This window comes from Manis pentadactyla, chromosome 10, assembly GCF_030020395.1.
Source record: "Manis pentadactyla isolate mManPen7 chromosome 10, mManPen7.hap1, whole genome shotgun sequence".
In the NCBI taxonomy this organism is placed as follows: domain Eukaryota; kingdom Metazoa; phylum Chordata; class Mammalia; order Pholidota; family Manidae; genus Manis; species Manis pentadactyla.
In genome coordinates this window covers 113,727,995-113,749,483 of record NC_080028.1, presented here as the reverse complement: position 1 = coordinate 113,749,483, position 21,489 = coordinate 113,727,995, and the positions used below count along the sequence as shown (strand labels likewise).

At 37.4% G+C, this 21,489-nt stretch overlaps 1 protein-coding gene across 4 annotated transcripts in view; it reads right to left on the bottom strand.

The window, feature by feature from the left end:
• The window catches only part of ACSS3 (acyl-CoA synthetase short chain family member 3), a 166,424-nt gene that overhangs the window by 26,711 nt on the left and 118,224 nt on the right, over positions 1-21,489 (bottom strand). For all 4 annotated transcript variants that reach the window (XM_036912371.2, XM_036912372.2, XM_036912373.2 and 1 more), the window contains 2 exons: positions 17,106-17,187; positions 14,516-14,638 (listed from right to left, as the gene is read on the bottom strand). In XM_036912371.2, coding sequence (XP_036768266.1) covers positions 14,516-14,638; positions 17,106-17,187 — 205 coding nt within the window. The remainder of the gene's footprint in view (positions 1-14,515; positions 14,639-17,105; positions 17,188-21,489) is intronic.

The window sequence follows — 21,489 nt, the reverse complement described above, 5'->3', positions numbered from 1 at the left end:
TATTATGTTAATGTGTGCACGCAATTTAATTAGTAGTTTAAAACCTATACATGCTTATGTTACACTAGAAGAAGATATGTCAAAGAAATAATCAATCTTCCCATGTTTTCTTCCATCTGCTACTTCTATAGCTTTTCTTCTTCCTTCCTAATTACAACCCTTAAGTAGAATTCATGCCTCATATCGTAATTACCAAGTATCGTAATTCTTCCAAGTGGTAAAGATACCTCAAGACAAATGCTGGGCATAGAAGCCACAGGGCATAAATCTGCAAAGAAGTAAAAAGCTAACCTTTTCAAACAATATTGCTTCTCTCTCACTTACCAACTTTACATTTCCCTGTATGGCCCCGGAAGATGATTGGTTAGCCAGAGACGGGTAAGATTCCTCAAGGGAGGAACAACCTAAGACAGGCACAGTCGCAGGGGGGCCATCAGGTGAGAAACTGGGGATCAACACAGGTGAGGCTTAGAACCTCACCCCCCCTATTTTGAGAGAAATCTTCGGCATCCGTGGGTGTTTTGTTGCCCTTGTCTAGCTTGGATTAATACTTAGTCTATAGGCACACACCTGATCATCTACATTAGCCCTCTTACAGCACTAAACTATGTTTTCTGCCTTTATCTTGCATCTACCTACCACTTCAGCATTTTATTAAAAATAAAAATAAAAAATATAATAATAATAAGGGAGAAATGGGGGATTCACATATAAATCAAGTATAAAAATCAAACGAATAATCATATTTGACCTGATTGTTTATAGTTCATGATGCGTGATCAAAACCGAAAGTTTCTGTGATGACTGCCCTTGCACTGTTCACCATGTAAGAACTTGTTCGTTATGCTTCAGAAGATTGGAGGCTGTTGAGAATTAGGCTTGGGGTTTATTAATGATTGTGCATTGACCCCTCTATACAGAATTTTATTGTTGTTAACAACCATATGATCAATAAATATGAGAGATGCCCTCTCAAAAAAAAAAAGTCAAAAGGGAATTTAATTTTCACTTTTGAGATTCCTGGAAAGCACTGAAAAATAAAGTAAGGTTTTGGCCCTTTAATAAAAGCTGGTTAATTTATCAGTGTAAACATCTACATCATCTATATCCTACATCCACCTTAATTATCAATTTGTTAAGCAATTTTTCTAGGAGCTTGGAAAAAGCCAGTGAAGAATATTAGGTCACTTTTGAATAGATTCCAACATAGAGAAGACAACCATTCTGTAAACAGGAACATTAATTTCTTTATTAGATATAAATATACAATAAAGAGGTAATCATTTAATTCTTACAGAGGGAGACATTCACTTAAAAAAGGCACAAAGCCTGAGAAATTAATGTGCTGTAAGTACTCCAAGACCCAGTGACAAAATTCTGTTAGATGTCATTGATTCTGGCACATTTTTTTCAGTTTTGCCATTAACTGCCTATCTTTTGCCTGCCTCACTCACTGCTAAATACAGTGGAAAGGATATGGGAACACTTCAAGTGGGAACACTTGAAGCACAGTATATTTTCAAATAGGTTGATACTTCTCTTTTCATTCCCTAAGTAAAGGAGATAAGAATTTTAACTGATAATGAAAGCAGTGCCTAAGTACCCTTCATATTCTGATTGGCGGAGTCTGCCAGAAATCATGGTAACTGTGGGAGGTAATCTCCTACAAGCAAAAATTGAAGGTTCATGCAATCAGAACCACCTATTGCCAATGCCCCAGAATATATGAAGCATAAATTTCAATTTCAGGCTATCACAACATTCAAAGAGGTCAAGAACAAGATAATATAACAGCACACAAAAGTTGCATGTTCCAAAACATTACAAAAATTTCTTTCCTTTTACCCAAATAGTATCACATTGACTATTGAAAGGAAAGAAAAAAGCTAACAGGAAGGGGAACTAAATTTGATTCTGCATATTCTGATCCCACCGATTTATTAATCATACTACTATAAACATTTTTTTCCCTCCTGTTTAAACCATAGTTTGCCCCACTCCATTTAAAAGCTGTTCTGGATTTGGTTCTTTGAAAAGATGGAATAAACACATTCAACTCTTTCACTTCCACTAATGGCAGTAAAAAACTGAGCTAAAATATAGATCAGAAGGTACAATCAGAACTATCAGCCTGCGAGAGAGAATCTGATGGTGAGCTCCCTGTTCGGGTTTGTTTGTTTGGAGGTTTTGGATTTTATTATTTATAACGGTTTGTTTTGTCTCCTATACTCGGGCCTGGATGCTAGGGTAGCCCAAAATGTGGAATTTCCAATGAGTGCACACAGGAAAATCTCCAAGAAATGCCTGCTGTGTTTAGCCAGAGGTTCAGGAAAATGAGCAGAGGGGCTGGGAGACAGAATCATTTTTATTTTATTCTTTCGACTCCAGATGAACACCAACAAAGAAGCAGTGCCCCCCTCCTCCTTACAGTGATGTGGCACCCTTGCTGTCTCTTTGCACCTACACCAGTGAATACCAGCAACAGAGCTCTCTCCCTTCCCTTCTTTGCTATCCCAGGGTGGTGCGTCCTGGAGAATAGGGCCCCCAGGGACTCCCCACCCTCCCTGAGGGAGCCTGGAAGTTCAGTGTCAGCACAGCAAAAACTTTGAAGTTGCTTTACCTTGAGCTTCGCATTGGCCTCTGGGAGAGAGATGGACCGGAACAGTTCTGCAGAGAACTTTTAATGCTAAATGGACACTGCACAGTCCATGCACCTGGATAAGTAACTATAACCTGCTCTTAACTGGTTGACCTCCTACCGAAATAAATAATTACATGAACACAAATCCGGATGATGTAAACAGGATCCAGAAACTCAGAATGTAAAATCCAAAATATACAAGATAAAATCTAAAATTTCTGGACATAAAGAGAATCAAGAAAATCTAAATACCTCTTAGGAAAAAAGGCAATTAATAGATGCCTAACCCAAAATGACCTAAATATTAGAATTATCAGACAGACATTTTAATGTAGCAATTCTAACTGTGGAGGAATAAAACTTTCTTGGACTTCTCATTGCTCCTGTAAAAAAGCCACCTGAGAATCTTCAAATACCATGAGAACTTGATTTATAGCTATTTGTCTAGCTAATTGGTCTGCTCTGACAAAATAATAACACTTTCCTAATTTCCCTGGGAGGGCCAAATTATTCTAGCCTAGAGTAGATCCCTAGATTAAACTCCCAAGGTACAAGGCAGCTTGGCTCAATACCTTCTTAAATACGCCAAAAAAGATGAAGCTTCAGAACCTGGAGATATTTCTAAGTTGTTAAGAGTTGAGAAAGAATAATGACTGGGGATTAAAGATGGCAGTATGAGAGGTGAGACAGAGGCTTCCTCCTAAAACCGCATATAATACAAAAATATAATTAATACAACTAATCCTGAAAAAGCAACAGGAAAGAGGACTGAGCCAGACTGCATACACCTGGACAAAAGAATAAATCTCACGGAACAGGGTAACCTACCAAAGCCATTGCCCAGTGGGACCCAAGCCCTTCCCCCACCCCAGCTCACCAGTGGGAGGAAGTGAAACAGAGCGGGGAGGGAGTGGAGGCCTGGGACTGCTGAACACCTAGCTCCAGAGATCTGCTCTGGGAGCACAAACCTACATTTCATGGTGCCTGCATGGTACTCTTGTGATTAGGGGGTTGGAAAGCTAAGACAGGCAGAATTGCTGAAGAGACTGAGATTCCAGCTGCTTGTGGAAAGCAAGGCTTCATATCTGGCTGCTCTGGTACAAAAGAAAGGCAGGCAGTCTGAGACACTTCCTAACAGTGAGAGGGCTGCTAAAGGGGCAAGGATTTCACAGAGCTTACCACTCAGGAGAAAAGACAGGTAGACAAAATTGTCCAGGTGCACTCTGCCCAGCAGGTTGGGAACTTCCATGATCTTCAGGCACTCTAGCTCCCTGGCTGGATACACAGCCCCAAGGACCCCCTCTGTGATTCGCAGCCTACTGCACCTCTCTCCCAGCTAGCCCCACCTGGCTTGCAAACCAGCAAACCCTACCCTGGGATTAGGCCAACCAGAGGGAAGATCCGTCTACAGCAACTACAAATGCAAAGCATAGAGGCTTATACCTGTGTTCTCAGCCCACTGGTTCAGGCAGTGGAGACAGGCATAGCAGCCGGGAAGCAGGAAACAGCTCTTTCCTCCCCCCAGCACCAATAACACTCCCCAGTGAACCCCGACATTGCTTCAGGGGCTGAGCAGCTCCAGAGTAGAGCTTCTGGACACTAGAGGGTGCCATACACAAATATGAAATGCCAAAAGAACCTGGTTCAAAGTAAAATTATGAATATAACTCCTGAGAAAGATTCAAATGACATCGACCTCATGAATCTTCCTGAAGGGGATTTCAACATAAAAATCATTAACATGCTAATGGAGGTACAAAAAATATTCAAGAACTCAGGAAAGAATTCCAGTCAGAGATTCAATCATTACGGAACACAGTATCAGAAATAAAACATAAAATGGAAAGTTTTAAAAGCAGACTAGAAATTGTGGAGGAGACAATGAATAAAATAGAAATAGAAATACAAAAAAGCTGAGGTGCAGAGAAAAAAAATTATCTCTAAGAATGAAAGAATATTGAGGGAACTGTGTGACCAATCCAAATGGAACAATATTCACAAAATAGGGGGACTAGAAGAAGAAGAAGAGAGAAAAAGGGATAGAAAGTGTTTTTGAGGAGTTAATTGTTGAAAACTTCCACAATCTGGGGAAAGAGATAGTTCCTCAGGCCAAGGAGGTGCACAGATCTCCCAACACAAGGGACCCAAGGAAGACAACACCAAGACATGTAGTAATTAAAATGGCAAAGATCAGGTATAAGGACAGACTATTAAAAGCAGCCAGAGAGAGAAATGAGATCACATACAAAGGAAAGCCCATCAGGCTAACAACATCAGACTTCTCAGCAGAAACCTTACAGGCCAGAAGGGAGTGGCATGATGTAGTTAATGCCATGAACCAGAAGGGCCTTGAACCAAGAATACTTTACCCAGCAAGATTATCATTTAAATTTGAAGGAAGGATTAAACAATTTCTAGATAAGCAGAGACTGAGTGAATTTACCTCCCACAAACCATCTCTACAGCCTATTTTGATGGGACTGCTATAGATGGAGGTGTTCCTAAGGTTTAATAGCTGTCACCAGAGGTAATAAAACCACAGTAAAGAAAGTAGAACAGCTAATTACTAAGTAAATGCACAATTAAATCAACTGTCCCCAAAGTCAATGAAGGGAAAGACAAAGAGTACACAATATGATACCTAATATATAAAGAATGGAGGAAGAAGAAAAAGGAGGAGAAAAAAGAACCTTTAGATTGTGTTTGTAATAGCATGTTAAGTGAGTTAAGTTAGACTCTTAATTGTAAGAAAGTTAACCTTGAACCTTTGCTAACCATGAATCGAAAGCCTGCAATGGCAATAAGTACATACCTATCGATAATCACCCTAAACATAAATGGTATGAATGCACCAATCAAAAGACATAGAGTCACTGAATGGATAAAAAAACAAGACCCATCTGTATCCTGCCTACAAGAGACACACTTGAAACCCAAAGACATACACAGACTGAAAGTGAAGGGATGATTTGACCCAGGAACTCCACTTCTCGGAATTTACCCTAAGAATGCGCAGCCCAATTAGAAAAAGACATATGTAACCCTATATTTATTGCAGCACTATTTACAATAGCCAAGAAATGGAAGCAACCTAAGTGTCCATCAGTAGATGAATGGATAAAGAAGATGTGGTACATATACACAATGGAATATTATTCAGCCATAAGAAGAAAATAAATCCTACCATTTGCAACAACATGGATGGACCTAGAGGGTATTATGCTCAGTGAAATAAGCCAGGCAGAGAAAGCCAAGTACCAAATGATTTCACTCATCTGTGAAGTATAAGAACAAAGGAAAAACTGAAGAAATAAAACAGCAGCAGGCTCACAGAACCCAAGAATGGACTAACAGTTACCAAAGGGAAAGGGACTGGGTAGGATGAGTGGGAAGGGAGGGATAAGGGGTCAGGGAAGAAAGAGAGCATTATAATTAGTATGTATAATACAGGGGAGGGCACAGGGAGGGCTGTGCAACAGAGAGAAGACAAGTAGTGATTCTACAGCATCTTACTATGCTGATGGACAGTGACAGTAATGGGGTTTGTGTGGGGGACTTGGTGATGGGGGAGTCTAGTAAACATAATATTCCTCATGTAATTATAGATTATACCAAAAAAAAAAAAAGTGAAGGGATGGAAAAAGATATTTCATGCAACTAATAGGGAAAAAAGGAGGAGTTGTAGTACTTGTATCAGAAAACATAAACTTCAAAACAAAAAAAGTCACAAAAGACAAAGAAGGACATTACATAATGATAGAGGGGTCAATTGAACAAGAAGATATAACCATTATAAATATCTATGCACCCAACACAGGAGCACCTACATATGTGAAACAAATACTAACAGAATTAAAAGGGAAAATAGAATGCAATGCATTCATTCTAGGACACTTCAACACTCCACTCACTCCAAAGGACAGATCCACCAGACAGAAAATAAGTAAGGAGACAGAGGCACTGAACAACACATTAGAACAGATGGATCTAACAGATATCTACAGAACTCTACAAACAAAAGCAGTACAATACACATTCTTCTCAAGTGCAAATGGAACATTTTCAAGAATAGAGCATATACCAGGCCAAAAAAAGAGCCTTGGTAAATTCAAAAAGATTGAAATTGCACCAACCACTTTCTCAGATCACAAAGGTATGAAAATAGAAATATATTATGCAAAGAAAATGAAAAATCCCACAAACACATGGAGGCTTCACAACATGCTCCTAAATAACCAATGGATCAACGACCAAATAAAAACAGTGATCAAGCAATATATGGAGACAAATGACAACAATAATTCAACACCACAAAATCTGTGGAACACAGTGAAGGCTGTGCTAAGAGGAAAGTACATTGCAATAAAGGCCTACCTCAGGAAAGAAGAACAATCCCATGTGAATGGTCTAAACTCATAATTAACGAAACTAGAAGAAGAAGAAAAAATGAGGCCCAAAGACAGTAGAAGGAGGGACATAATAAACATTAGAGCAAAATAAATAAAATTGAGAAGAATAAAACAATAGAAAGAATCAATGAAAGCAAGAGCTGGTTCTTTGAGAAAATAAACAAAATAGATAAACCTCTAGCCAGATTTATCAAGAAAAAAAGAGAGTCTACTCACATAAACAGAATCAGAAATGAGAAAGGAAAAATCACTATGAACACCACAGAAATACAAATAATTATGAGAGAATACTATGAAAAATTATATGCTAATAAACCAAAAAGAAATGGACAACTTTCTAGAACAATACAACCTTCCAAGGACGACCCAGAATGAAACAGAAAATCTGAACAGAATAATTATCAGCAATGAAATTGAACTGGTTATCAAAAACCTACCTAAGAAAAAAACTCCTGGCCCAGATGGCTTCACCACTGAATTTTATCAAACATTTAGTGAAGACCTAATACACATCCTCCTTAAAGTTTTGCAAAGAGTAGAAGAAGAGGGAATACTTCCAAACTCATCCTATGAGGCGAGCATCACTCTAATACCAAAAGCAGGCGAAAGCACCACAAAAAAAGAAAATTACACACCAATACCCCAATGAACATAGATGCAAACCTACTCAACAAAATATTAGCAAATCGAATTTAAAAATACATCAAAAAGATCATCCATCATGATCAAGTACAATTTATTCCAGGGATGCAAGAATGGTACAACATTTGAAAATCCATCAACATCATCCACCACATCAACAAAAAAAAGGACAAAAAACCCACATGATCATCTCCATACATGCAGAAAGAGTATTTGACAAAATGCAACATCCATTCATGATAAAAACTCTCAACAAAATGGGTATAGAGGGCAAGTACCTCAACATAATAAAGGCCATATGTGACAACCCACAGCCAACATTATACTTAACAGTGAGAAGCTGAAAGCTTTTCCTTTAAGATCAGGAACAAGACAAGGATGCCCACTCTCCCCACTTCTGTTCAACATAGTAATAGAGGCCCTAGCCATGGCAATCAGACAACACAAAGAAATAAAAGGCATCAAGATTGGCAAGGAAGAAGTTAAACTGTCCCTGTTTGCAGACATGATATTGTACATAAAAAACACTAAAGAATCCACTCCAAAACTACTAAATCTAATATCTGAATTCAACAAAGTTGCCAGATACAAAATTAATATGCAGAAATCTGTTGCATTCCTATATACTAACAATGAACTAGCAGAAAGAGAAATCAGGAAGACAATTCCTTTCACAGTTGCATCAAAATGAATAAAATACTTAGGAATAAACCTAACCAAGGAACTGAAAGACCTATACATGGAAAACTACAAGACACTCATGAGAGAAATTAAAGAAGATAACAATAAATGGAAACACATCCCGTGCTCATGGATAGGAAGAATTAATATTGTCAAAATCACCATCCTGACTAAAGCAATCTAGAAATTTAATTCAATTCCTATCAAAATACCAACAGCATTCATCAATGAACTAGATAAAATCGTTCTAAAATTCATATGGAACCACAAAAGACCCCAAATAGCCAAAGCAATCTTGAGAAGGAAGAATAAAGTGGGAGGGATCTTGCTCCCCCACAGTAATCAAGACAATTTGGTACTGGCACAAGAACAGAGCCACAGACAAGTGGAACAGAATAGAGTCTCCAAACATTAACCCAAACATATATGGTGAAATAATATACGATAAAGGAGCCATGGACATACAATGGGGAAATGACAGCCTCTTTAACAGCTGGTGTTGGCTAAACTGGACAGCTACATGCAAGAGAATGAAACTGGATCACTGTCAAACTCCATACACAAAAGTAAATTCGAAATGGATCAAAGACCTGAATGTAAACCATGAAACCATAAAACTCTTAGAAAAAAACATAGGCAAAAATCTCTTGGACATAAACATGAGTGACTTCTTCATGAACATATCTCCCTGGGCAAGGGAAACAAAAGCAAAAATGAACAAGTGGGACTATATCAAGCTGAAAATCTTCTGTACAGCAAAGGACACCATCAATAGAACAAAAAGGAACCCTACAGTATGGGAGAATATGTTCATAAATGACAGATCTGATAAAGGCTTGACATCCAAAATATATAAAGAGCTCATGCACCTCAACAAACAAAAAACAAATAATCCAATTAAAAAATGGGCAGAGGAACTGAACAGACAGTTCTCCAAAGAAGAAATTCAGATGGCCAACAGACACATGAAAAAATGCTCTGCATTGCTAGTTATCAGAGAAATGCAAATTAAAACCACAATGAGATATCACCTCACACCAGTAAGGGTGGCTACCATCCAAAAGACAAAAACAAATGTTGGTGAGGTTGTGGGGAAAGGGGAACCCTCCTACACTGCTGGTGGGAATGCAAACTAGTTCAACCATTGTGGAAAGCAGTGTGGAGTTTCCTCAAAAAGCTCAAAATAGAAATACCATTTAACCCAGGAATTCCACTTCTAGGAATTTACCCTAAGAATGCAGCAGCCCAGTTTGAAAAAGACAGATGCACCCCTATGTTTATTGCAGCACTACTTACAATAGCCAAGAAATGGAATCAACATAAGTGTCCATCAGTAGATGAATGGATAAAGAAGATGTGGTACATATACACAATAGAATACTATTCAGCCATAAGAAGAGGGCAATTCCTACCATTTGCAGCAATATGGATGGAGCTAGAGGGTATTATACTCAGTGAAATAAGCCAGGTGGAGAAAGACAAGTACCAAATGATTTCCCTCATCTGTGGAGTATAAGAACAAAAGAAAAACTGAAGGAACAAAACAGCAGCAGACTCACAAAACCCAAGAAGGTATAACAGTTACCAAACGGAAAGGGACTGGGGAGGATGGGTGGGAAGGGAGGGAGAAGGGGGGGAAGAAGAAAGGGGGCCTTACGATTAGCATGTATAATGTGAGGGGGGTACGGGAAGGGCTGTGCAACACAGAGAAGACAAGTAGTGATTCTACAGCATCTTACTACACTGATGGACAGTGACTGTAATGGGTGTGTGTGGGGGACTTGGTGAAGGGGGGAGTCTAGTGAACATAATGTTCCTCATGTAATTGTAGATTAATGATTCCAAAATAAAAAACTAAAGAAAAAGAAAAAACTCAAAATAGAAATACCATTTGACCCCAGAATTCCACTCCTTGGAATATCCCCAAAGTATACAACTTCTCAGATTCAAAAAGACATATGCACTCCTATGTTTATCGCAGCACGTTTTACAATAGCCAAGATAGGGAAGCAACCTAAGTGTCCATCAGTAGATGAATGGATAAAGAATAGGTGGTACATATACACAATAGAATACTATTCAGCCATAAGAAAGAAACAAATCCTACCATTTGCAACAACATGGATGGAGCTGGAGGACATTATGCTCAGTGAAATAAGCCAGGTGGAGAAAGACAAGTGCCAAATGATTTCCCTGATTCATGGAGTATAACAATGAAGCAAAACTGAAGGAACAAAATAGCAGCAGATTCACAGACTCCAAGAAGGGACTAGTGGTTACCAAAAGGGAGGAATGTGGGAGGGCGGGTGGGGAGGGAGGGAGAAGGGGATTGAGGGGTATTATGTTTAGTACACATGGTGTGGGGGGTCACGGGGAGAACAGTGTAGCATACAGGAGGCAAATAGTGAATCTGTGGCATCTCCCTACACTGATGGACAGTGACGGCATTGGGGTATGGGTGAGGAATTGATAATATGGGTAAATGTAGTAACCACAGTGTTTTTCATGTGAAACCTTCATATATCTATAATTCCTTAATAAAAAATGTAAAAAAAATAAGAGTTGAGACACACAGGATTATCAGGCTCCTGGAGAGATTTTATTTACATAGCAAAGAGCTGGAGTTTGGATTTAGGCCATTAGGTTTCCAAGGAGATCCTTGGAGGTGGAGTGGAAGATAACTTTCTCCTCCCTCTTTATAAGTAGAGAAAAATTCGTTTTCCTTGTCTCTCATCTATGCAATGCCTAGGTATTTATGTTGGAAACTTCCAATAGGCTCTCATTTATTCACCTGGGGTAGGACGTGAGTTAATAGAGTGATGACATGCTTATTATTAAGAAATCTTTTTTTGACCCAGAACACCTCATTTACACATTCAAGATAAAATTAACAAAGATAAGTATTAAAAACCTAACAGTAACCATGGCTCAAGAATAAGGACAAGCACTCTTGGAATGAGTGGAAACAGAAGTTCCCAGCAATGAAACAGAAGGTACAAAAATAAAAAAAAAGAACTGAATGACATAAAAGAAGGTAGAAAAGGAGATATGGAGGGAATGAAAAAGAGAAAAGGCATAAAGAAAACTAATAATATTTAGGCATAAATACAAATATATAAATGCTTCATTTAAATGTAAATGGTCTAAAAATAGCATTTAAAACAGAGATGGTCAGAATGGATAAAAATAAAAACAAAACCACACTGCAGGCTATTTGTAAGTCCACAAGGAACAAAATGATCCAGACAGATTAAAAATGAAAGGATGGAAAAAGATAAATGGTTCAACCACTTTTCAAAAAAGATTTGTAATGGATCTATCAATACCACACAGAGCCAACTTTAGAAGAAGGAAAATCACCATAGATTTTTTAAAAATCAATATGTAAAAACAATAATATATTGTAACCAAGTGAGGTTTATCCCAGCAATGCAAGGCTGAACAGCTGAAAATTAATCAACATAATTCAACATATTAACATTCTTAAAAGAAAAGCCGCATGGCCATATCAATAGAAGCAAGGAAGCATTTGACAAAATTCAACATTCACTCCAGATTTAAAAAAAAAAAACCTCATAAAATAAGGAATGGCAGGAAACATCCTCATCTAATAAAGGACATCTACAGAAACACCTACAAGGTAAAAGCATTCTTAATGGTAAGATACTGAATGCTTTTACCCTAAGATCAGGGACAAGACAAGGGTATCTGCTCTCAGCACTCTTATTCAATATCATACTGGAAGTTCTAGCCAGTTCAAGAAGGTGTGAAAAAGAAATAGAAGACATTCCGATTAGAAAGAAAGCAAAAAAAGTATCTCTATTCACAGACATGATTGTCTACATAGGAAATTTCAAGGAATCCACACATTAAGTATCAGTTCATAAAAGGTCAATAGTATTTCTACCCACTAGCAATGAAAATGTGGAAACTAATGTTTTTTAAAAATCTATTTTCAATAGCTAAAAAATTAAACACTTAGGTATAAGCCTAACAAAAAATGTTCAGAATCTTTTTACTAAAAATTAGAAAACATCAATGAAACATATCCAAATTACCTAAATAAATGGAGATGTGACATAAAAAGTTCATGGATTGGAAATTCACTATAGTTCAGATATCAATTTTTCCCAAATGAATTTATAGATTTATCACAGCCCAATTAAAGTCCATGCAGGATTTATTGTAAGTTTAGTATAGCTCATTCTAAAATATATATGGAAAGGTAAAGGAACTACAATATCCAAAACAATTTTGAAAATGAAATGCAAATGTGCATAGCATTTTACTTTAAGACATTCTATAAAACTACAGTATTAAGTCAGAATAGAATTGGTAATAAGACAAACATAGAGATCATTGAAACAGAAGAGATACCCTAGAAATAGACCCACTCAGATATTATCAACCAACTTTTCACAAGTGTGCAAAGGAATTCAATGGAGAGAGGGCAGTCTCTGCAACATATTGGCTGGAAAAATTGGCACCCATATTAAAAAAAAAAAAAAGTCCTCAACCTACATCTTACACCATATACAAAAAAAATAAGTCAAAATGCAAATGTAAACTGATATAAAATATAAAACAATAAACTAAATGTAAAAAAAAACAATAAAATTCTCAGGTAAAAACAAAGGAGAAAATATTTATGACCTTGAGTCAGGTAAGAGATCTTAGGTATGTCAAAATCATGATCTGTAAAAGAAAACAACTGTGAACTGGATTTCATCAACATGAAAAAGTTTTCTGCTCTGTTAAGGACAGCTTTAAGAGAATAAAAAGACCAGCCACAACCTGAAAGATAATATTTGCAAATCACAGATCAGAATAAGGAATTGTATCCAGAATATCTAAAAAACTCTCAAAACTAAACAATAAATAAACAACCCAAATTTTTAAAGGGCAAATTTTAAAAGATATTTTACCAAAGAAGACCTATGGATGACAAATAAACACATGAAAGATGCCTAGTGTCATTCATCATTAGAGAAAAGCATATTAAATCACAATGAGATATGATTACACACCTATTAGAATGGTTTAGAGGAAGAATGGGAAGAAATAGATAACTCAAACACTTCTTGTGGGAATATAAAATGACATGGCCACTCTGGGAAACAGTCTGAGAAGTTCTTATCAACCTAAGCATACACTTACCATATAACCCAAGAAACTAATTATAGGTATTTATCCTAGAGAAATGAAAACTAATTTTTGCACAAAAACCTGTTGGTAAATATATAATTCAACATTATTTATAACTGTCCCAAACTGGAAATAATACAAGTATCCTTTAATATGTACATGCATACAGAAACTGGTTTGTACATTCACACTATAGAATACTACACAGCAATGTAAAAGGAAAAATTATTGATATATGCAACAATATGGATGGATCTCAATGTATATTTAAGTGAAATAACCCAGTCTCAGAAGAACACATGATGTGTTAATACCATTTATATGACATTCCAGAGAAGGCAAAAACATGGGAAGAGAGAAAAATCAGTAGTTACCACAGGTTTTGGATGGAGAGGGTCAGAGTACAAAAATGCTGTTATGAGGGAATTCTCTGGCAATGTTCACATTTTTCTGTTTTCTGTTTGTGGTGATGGTTACAAAAATCTATGCAAGTATAAAAACAGTATTGTACAGCAGAAAAGTGGATTTTACTCTATGTAAATGTGAAAAATGAAAAAAGGTTTTAAAAACTCTTCTAAAGACTTTAACTTACATTGGAAAAAAAATTCTCAGGATTTAAAGAGTACAATAAAATGTTTAAATTGCAGAACACTTAAAATCTATATGCAAACCTGGCTTATTAACCAGGAAAAGAACTAAAAAACTAGAGGCAATCAAGTAGCAAGAATTAAGAAGCCAATGTCTATAGGCTCCTCCATAAAAAATAAATGTATGTAAGTGCTTAAAATTCCTCACTACCACCCAGGCATGGATGGGAGAGTGTGGAGAACAAGATTTACTTGAAGAGTGAGGTGAAAGACACTGGAGTAAACTAGTGTCTGCCTCGAATGAAGGGTATGGTAATTTGCCCAGTGCAATGACAACCTTGATATTTGCAGTTCTGTTCAGCTCTCTTCCTAAATACTACCTGGAATAGAAGACCAATATTCATCAATACCTCTTCAATGGCACCTGCAGAAATCCTGTGACCTGCAACATTGATTACATCATCAACTCGAGACATAACATACAAATAGCCTTCTTCATCCATATAACCAGCATCCATGGTGTCATAGTATCCCTAAAATAAGAATAAATAATGTCTAATTAGCATGTATCATTAGGTAATACAATCATCATTTTAAGCTTGGCATAATATAAAATGTGATAGAAATGGATTTATTGTGTGCATTGACTTTTTTTCTAGGCTATGGGATTAAATTCCTTCTGATTTTGATAGCTGACTACAACCTCTTTGCTCCTCTAACCACCAGTAATAAATTGAAATGTTCTTATATGTGTTCAAGTTAAAAGTTTGAACCTTGAGTTGTAAAGTTTATGGACCTAATTTATTTCTTTTAATGGAGAAGTAATAGCTCAATATTTCCAATACACTTTGGTTTTGCAAAGTAATTCTTTGATAGATTTCTTTAACTGTATTAATTTTTAAAAGCCTTAAAGTTCTATATGAATAATATAAAACAGAGCACTAGTTTATTAACATGAATTTGGATTGGACTCCAGCTTCAGTGAAATATAATTGTAAGCATGAAATTAAATTTTTAATAAACTGAAAGTAGCAGCCCATGTTCACTGGCCCAGGAGTCACATGGAATGAAGAATCAAGAATAAGAAGTAGAATCAAATAAATATTACCTCTTCTAATGTTTCTGAGTTATCTTTGTTTATGAGTGTGGGCTTTATGACCAATCCAGGTGAGTCACTATTTGTGTTTCTTAATCTTCCTGAGATGCCATGTGATAGAATCCAGACCTGAGCACCGCCTTTTGAATAAGCCCACCCCCTATCTCAGGGAGACCTAGGTGTCATCTTACCCAGGCTGTAAGCATCCTCCAGAGGACACGTCAGCAAGCCACAAGCCCACCTTTCCCTGACGCCTCCCCTAAAGAGCCCATCAAAAACCCCAGCCACAAAAAGCCTCTTTTCCTGTTAGAGACCCTTTTTTCCCTTTGTTCTGCTGGCCAAAACAAAGAGGTCCCTCTCAAGTTTAGCAATAAACCTGCTTGGACTGTTGAGTTCGCATCCCTTCTTTGCCTTTCATCAATCCCCTCTTTTTCCTGTCACCGTGTGTTCATCTGTTAAATGGGGGTAATGAACTACACCGTATAAGGCTTCTGTAAAGCATAAATGACATGGTGAATATCAAGTAAAGAGGGCAGTCCCTCTTGCAGCATGAGCCCTCAGTAAATGGCACTGTCACTGTTGCCATTACTGTTAGAGAGACAATCTAGAGAGCGGCTAAAGAGCATGGACTCTGGAGTCAGACTACATGGGTTCGAATGTCAGCTCCATCATTTCTAAGCTATGGGCAAGTTACTCAACTCTGCCCTTTGATGAGAAGTTTGAGGTCAGGGTAACAAGGCATAGTATAGAGTCACTGCATAAAGTCAATCCTAAACTGGGGCTTTGAAGGAGCTCTCAGTGTTAAAGACGATCATGTGAAGACCACATGCACATATTATTTGCCATTGACAAGTTGTAATTAATCCTGCCAGTACTCTGATGATTTAACTGTGGCCCATTAAGCAGATAGATTGGGCTGACTAGAGTCAGGCATACTGACAAATCTTCCCTTCCACACTCCCTGGGCGGCATGTTTAATTTTAGCTACGGAGGTCATTCAACTCAGTCTTTTCCTCAAGGCAGCTATTTTAATTTCTGTCATTTGTCTTGTTGATGAGGTTAGCTGTCCTTCACTCACGAATAATAAAGATAAAATGCTAAATACTTAAGACTAATTTTTTTAATGAAATTCTGTCATTCATTTTTTTTTTTACTTGGTACATAATGAGGACCAAGGTCTCTCTCAAAGAAAGAAAAAGGACAGCAAAAAGAAGATGGGGGGAGCAGATGTGCATTATCAAAAAAGCTCTGTTACAGACACAAACACATGGTGTGGCATGGAGTGACAAGCAAATGACAAAATCGAAAACAGGAAGTCACTTCATTATTCGGGGCACTGGAACTTGGGCTCTGGGCACCCTGTCTCTATCTGTATTTTAAATAGAATTTTAAAGAAAAAGCTAAGATAACATTCAGTAGAGAGCGTCAAAAATAGGAAAAGGAATGGAAAAATACCAATTCAGGGCAAGAATATTGCTCATATAAGCAGGGATAGAGGAGATTAAGGGGTCCTAGTGACAGTGTAAATTCTGATCAGGTGCTCCCAGTCTCAGTAGAGGAACTCAAGGGGAGGAATAATATAAAAAGTCGAAAAAATGTTTTAATTTAATGACAACAAAAAAAAAATCCTGATATTGGGTGCTGTTAAATTCCAGGAAAATCTGCTAAGAGAAACTGAGAAATTTCTGTGTTCAGAGACTAATAAAAATAAATACAAAGATGACTTATTTAGACGAGTGTGGTGTTGGCGTTCTTGTTCCTGAGATCTAGACACAGGTCTAGATAACCTTTCAAAGTTGCTTTGTTATCTGTGATTCTGGGATCAAACTGATCAACTTAATTGTAAAGAACTACAGAGAAGTACTTAAAAAAGGTTAAAAAAAAAAGTATGATAAAGTTCTTACAGGAAACTTCTCAAAGTATAAATGCTTGAATGCTTCCTGATTCTTCCAGAGTCCTGAAAAAGCCCCAGGTGGTAATGGCAACCTTATATAAAAACAGAACAGTTAGAATTATGATGAAAGTGGGGATAAAGACAGATTGACTAGAATAGCTTTCCAGTGTGATGGACAATTGCATTTCAAATCCCATGTTAAAGTGCAACTCCTAAATCTACCCGACAGATCCTGTCAACTGAAGCGCAAGTAGCAGACCATGACATAGAGTCACTGAGGGGCACAACTGTAGCTTCTGGAAAGGGTGCAAAATGTACACACTATTGACATTCAAATACTGATTAGCAACAGTCATTTTTCAATAAAAAGCACGACATTCTGCAAAAAGGGACCCAAAAAATTCATCAGCAAATTACTTTTTAGGAGAAATATCCTTCCACCTTAGGCAGGTTAAGTTCGTTATTTTTGAAGTACCAAGGTACCAACTGCTACCTTGGCCTGTCTACGTAATGGAATGCTCCAATGCAGCACCCCATGGACGATCCTACCTTCACAATCAATCTGCCTCCCCCACCTGGCAATTCCTTCTCACTGCTACCTCTTCTATTCTTCCTTTTCATGACATCCCAACCCATGAGATTTCTCACTCCTATGAACACATGGAGCCACTTCATGCAGGTTTAATGATGGAACAGTATTTGTAACAGCATCTCTATAGTTTTATTACAGATTACAAGATGTTCGATATACATTTTATGTAATTATGTAAGGTCCAGAAATGCAGACCTCCTTAAAAAGTATGCCTAGCAAGGGAGGACCCCTAGACGTGGCTAGACGTGGTGGATATGGACAACCACGACTGGGTGGCCGATCTCACTTTGTAACAGCATTTTCTTGCTGACAGAATGTGTGAATACAACACAGGAAGGAGAAATTCAAGGCCAAACACCATTGCTAAGGAAGGAAAAAAGAAAGGCAGTTGAACAAAAACAGCAAAAACAAACAAAATCAAAGATGTATGAGAAATAGGAGAAACTCCTATTTTAGGAGCCACCAGATTAAGTTTTAATAATGACTGAGTATTCAACATGGTCAAATGAAGGGCAAATTTTGTTTGAAAGTGAATCCAACAGAGGACCTAATTTAGTAAGGGCCATATAATGGTCTTGATGAAAAGCAGAAGAGAGGTTTACAGAATTGGAAGTATTTGTGATTTTTATACATATATACATACATACATACACACACACACATACACATATATAAAAAGTGTGATTATATATATATACATATATATATATGTATATGAAATAAAACATGTGAGACTAGAGGCAATAAGCCCTAGAAAGCAGTTAGGTATATATGAGCCAGAGCAGAATTTTTTTTTGCAGAACTCCAAAAGAATCCTTCTCTTGCTAATATCCTAATGATTATTCTAGATTAAATTAGATTAAATGTAGTTCTTCTCTGTGGAATAGTGGGTGCGCTGCGGCTTTCTCTGAAGTTATAGAAAAAGAAAACTTTTTTTCTGTAGTTACAGTAACATACAAATACATAAATACATTGGCCTGGCAGGAAGGAGGGAAAGACATGAAAATGCTAAGAAATATGCTGGTCAGAGAATGTACTTATCCTGCAAATCTAAGATAAAACATTACCACCCCATGACACCTTTCCCAATTCTCCCAAGCAGAGCGAAAGGAGTTTTGTTACAACCCATCCAGTTGCGAATCAGAAGGTTGGGAAACGCCCTTTCCAAAGGGACCCCCCTAAGAGGACGAGGGGCGCCCGCGCATGCGCGTGGAGTAGTGAAGAGGGGGATCAGCGTGCTGACAAACCCTTAGGTAGCTAAGAAAGGAAGAGAATGTCCTTCACCAGAGATGGTAACACATTCCTGGCCAATATGAAGTGTAAAACTCCTAGATGCCTCCAATCCCACGGAGGATGGTCAATTTTCACGGTTCCCTCAGGAATCCCCATGGTAACAGAAAGAGAGGACATAATTCCTGTTCCCTAGAGAATTCTGGAATTAGTTCCCAATTATGCACTCCCAGTATTTTCTATGGGGTATTAGGCTTTACTTGGGATTTTCCCATTTACTTGGGATATTCAAAAAGAATAAAACACCTAGGAATAAACCTAACCTAGGAAGTGAAAGACCTATACCCTGAAAACTACAAGACACTCTTCAGAGAAATTAAAGAGGTCACTAACAAATGGAAACTCATCCCATGCTCGTGGCTAGGAAGAATTAATATCGTCAAAGTGGCCATCCTGCCCAAAGCAATATACAGATTCGATGCCATCCCTATCAAATTACCAACAGCATTCTTCAACAAACTGGAACAAATAGTTCAGTTGAAACTCCCCCAAAAAAGTCTGATTAGGCCATAATTTCTTTCTCTCTGGGCAGACAAAAGATAGGGTAATAAATAAGAGTTCTAGCTATGAAATTATTAATGATGTTTAGACCCCCCGTGTCTAAAATGAGGATAATAACTGCCCCACCTCACAGTGTTGTTGTAAAGGCTAATAAAAGACCATACCAAAATCTGTGTATGAGAAAAGGTACAGGATGACGACTGTGTGACATTCTTGGTTTTCCTCGGAGCACACACGAGTGAGAAGAAAGCTGTCCCGACCATTTCCCAGGACGGCAGCTGAGTGACTCAGTCACTCCTGCAAGGCCGTAAAGATGTGAACAAACACCATTAAAGACCAAGGGCTCGGTACTTGGAGGCTGAGAGACTGTCAGGCGCCAGCGTAAAAGCCACCAGACAATGGCCACACTCGCTCACGTCCCATCACTGCCTGCAGGGCACAGGCCCACGGGACACCGTGAGTGGCCGTTCAAGAGCAGCAACAGGAAATGGTCAGAGAAAAATGTACGCTCATGAGAAAGGCCTTTCGTTTCATTTCGTTTGTTTTTTTTTTTTTTTTAGAAAACCGAATACTGTGGAAAAAGATTTATTACTCTGTCTAGGTTAGCAGCCAATAAACTATTGCCTACTTGTTACAGTAGCCAGAGACCTCTGGCTTTAATAACAGCACTGTGGTCCCCAGAAAGGCAATTTCTCTAATAATTTCCTTTCATGCTCTGCTCTTTGTTGCCTGGAAATTTCTGACTCATAGTTTTGTTTCTGCACATTAGAGCTCTGGATGTAATTGCAGGAGAACCTCCTAAAATTCATGAACATTTTGTATTCATAGCAATTCAGATACTATAACCTTCCCACTAAATAAACTGCCTAGGGTAAACAGTTTCAAAATCAAAGGAATTTTCTAACATCCATGCAGACATGTAAGTTTTCTCTTCTACTAAAAAGATAAACCCTATGAAAGCAAGGAATCTACAAAACCTATGGGATTCATGCTTATTATACCCTAGGGTCTACAGTAGTTTAAGAATTACTAAAATGTCTACCTCCCAGTTCAAGATGCTCAGAAAGGCAAAGCAGTGATTTCTACAAAGCTTTAACAAAAGAGGTGAAAAAAACCACAGTGGGTCAAAACGTTTCTTCAAAATTTGCATATAACACTGTTTCTGATTTGGGGGTGAATCATCTTAATATGATAAAGTGAATCATTACACTTACTTATCTTGTAATGGATGGAAATACAATCCTAGCTCCAGATTTTAAAGAAACTGCCAAAGATAGTTTCCAATGTTATTTATACTGTTCATAACAGATTTTATAGTGAAACAAAGAGCTATACCCATACTTACAAAAAAAATAAAAAAACAAGTCTGGGATTAAAACCATAGGAATCATCAATTTTTTAATTGACTTCATAATAGTTTGAGCTCCATACATTTCAAATTCTCCATGAAGAGTCTTCCCTCTATTCTTATAGTAATTATATTATGAGTATAATTAATGAACATAAATTGCATTAAGGAATACTACTTTTCAAAGAATATTCCACTTTGTTATTATACAAAGTAATAAAGAAAAGCATGGGCATGAATAATCAAGGAGAATGGACATGTGTCTCTTTGACCAGGGATCACTCCTAGTGGTGGCTCTGACGCCAGGCTCAGTTTGAAGTCCCTCATGGACCCTAGTCACTCTTATTACTGGTGGCCTCACCCAATATTCCTCCAAAGATAATAAAACATAACAATACACCATCTAACCTAGAATATTTCCTGAAAGAAAAGTTAAAATTTTGTTTTTAAAATGATTTGGCAAGAAGCCACACATTTAATTTACCATTCATTATTTTGTTTCTTGGCAATCACTGTACATATTCAGGAATCATGGGAAGTGAGAAAATACAACCTAAATAAAATGAAAAACTTATGAAGACTAAATTTACAGTGAAGTTATTATGGTGTTAATTTTATAGCTATTTAATTAAATGTGTTCACTTTCATGATAAATCTCTCAAG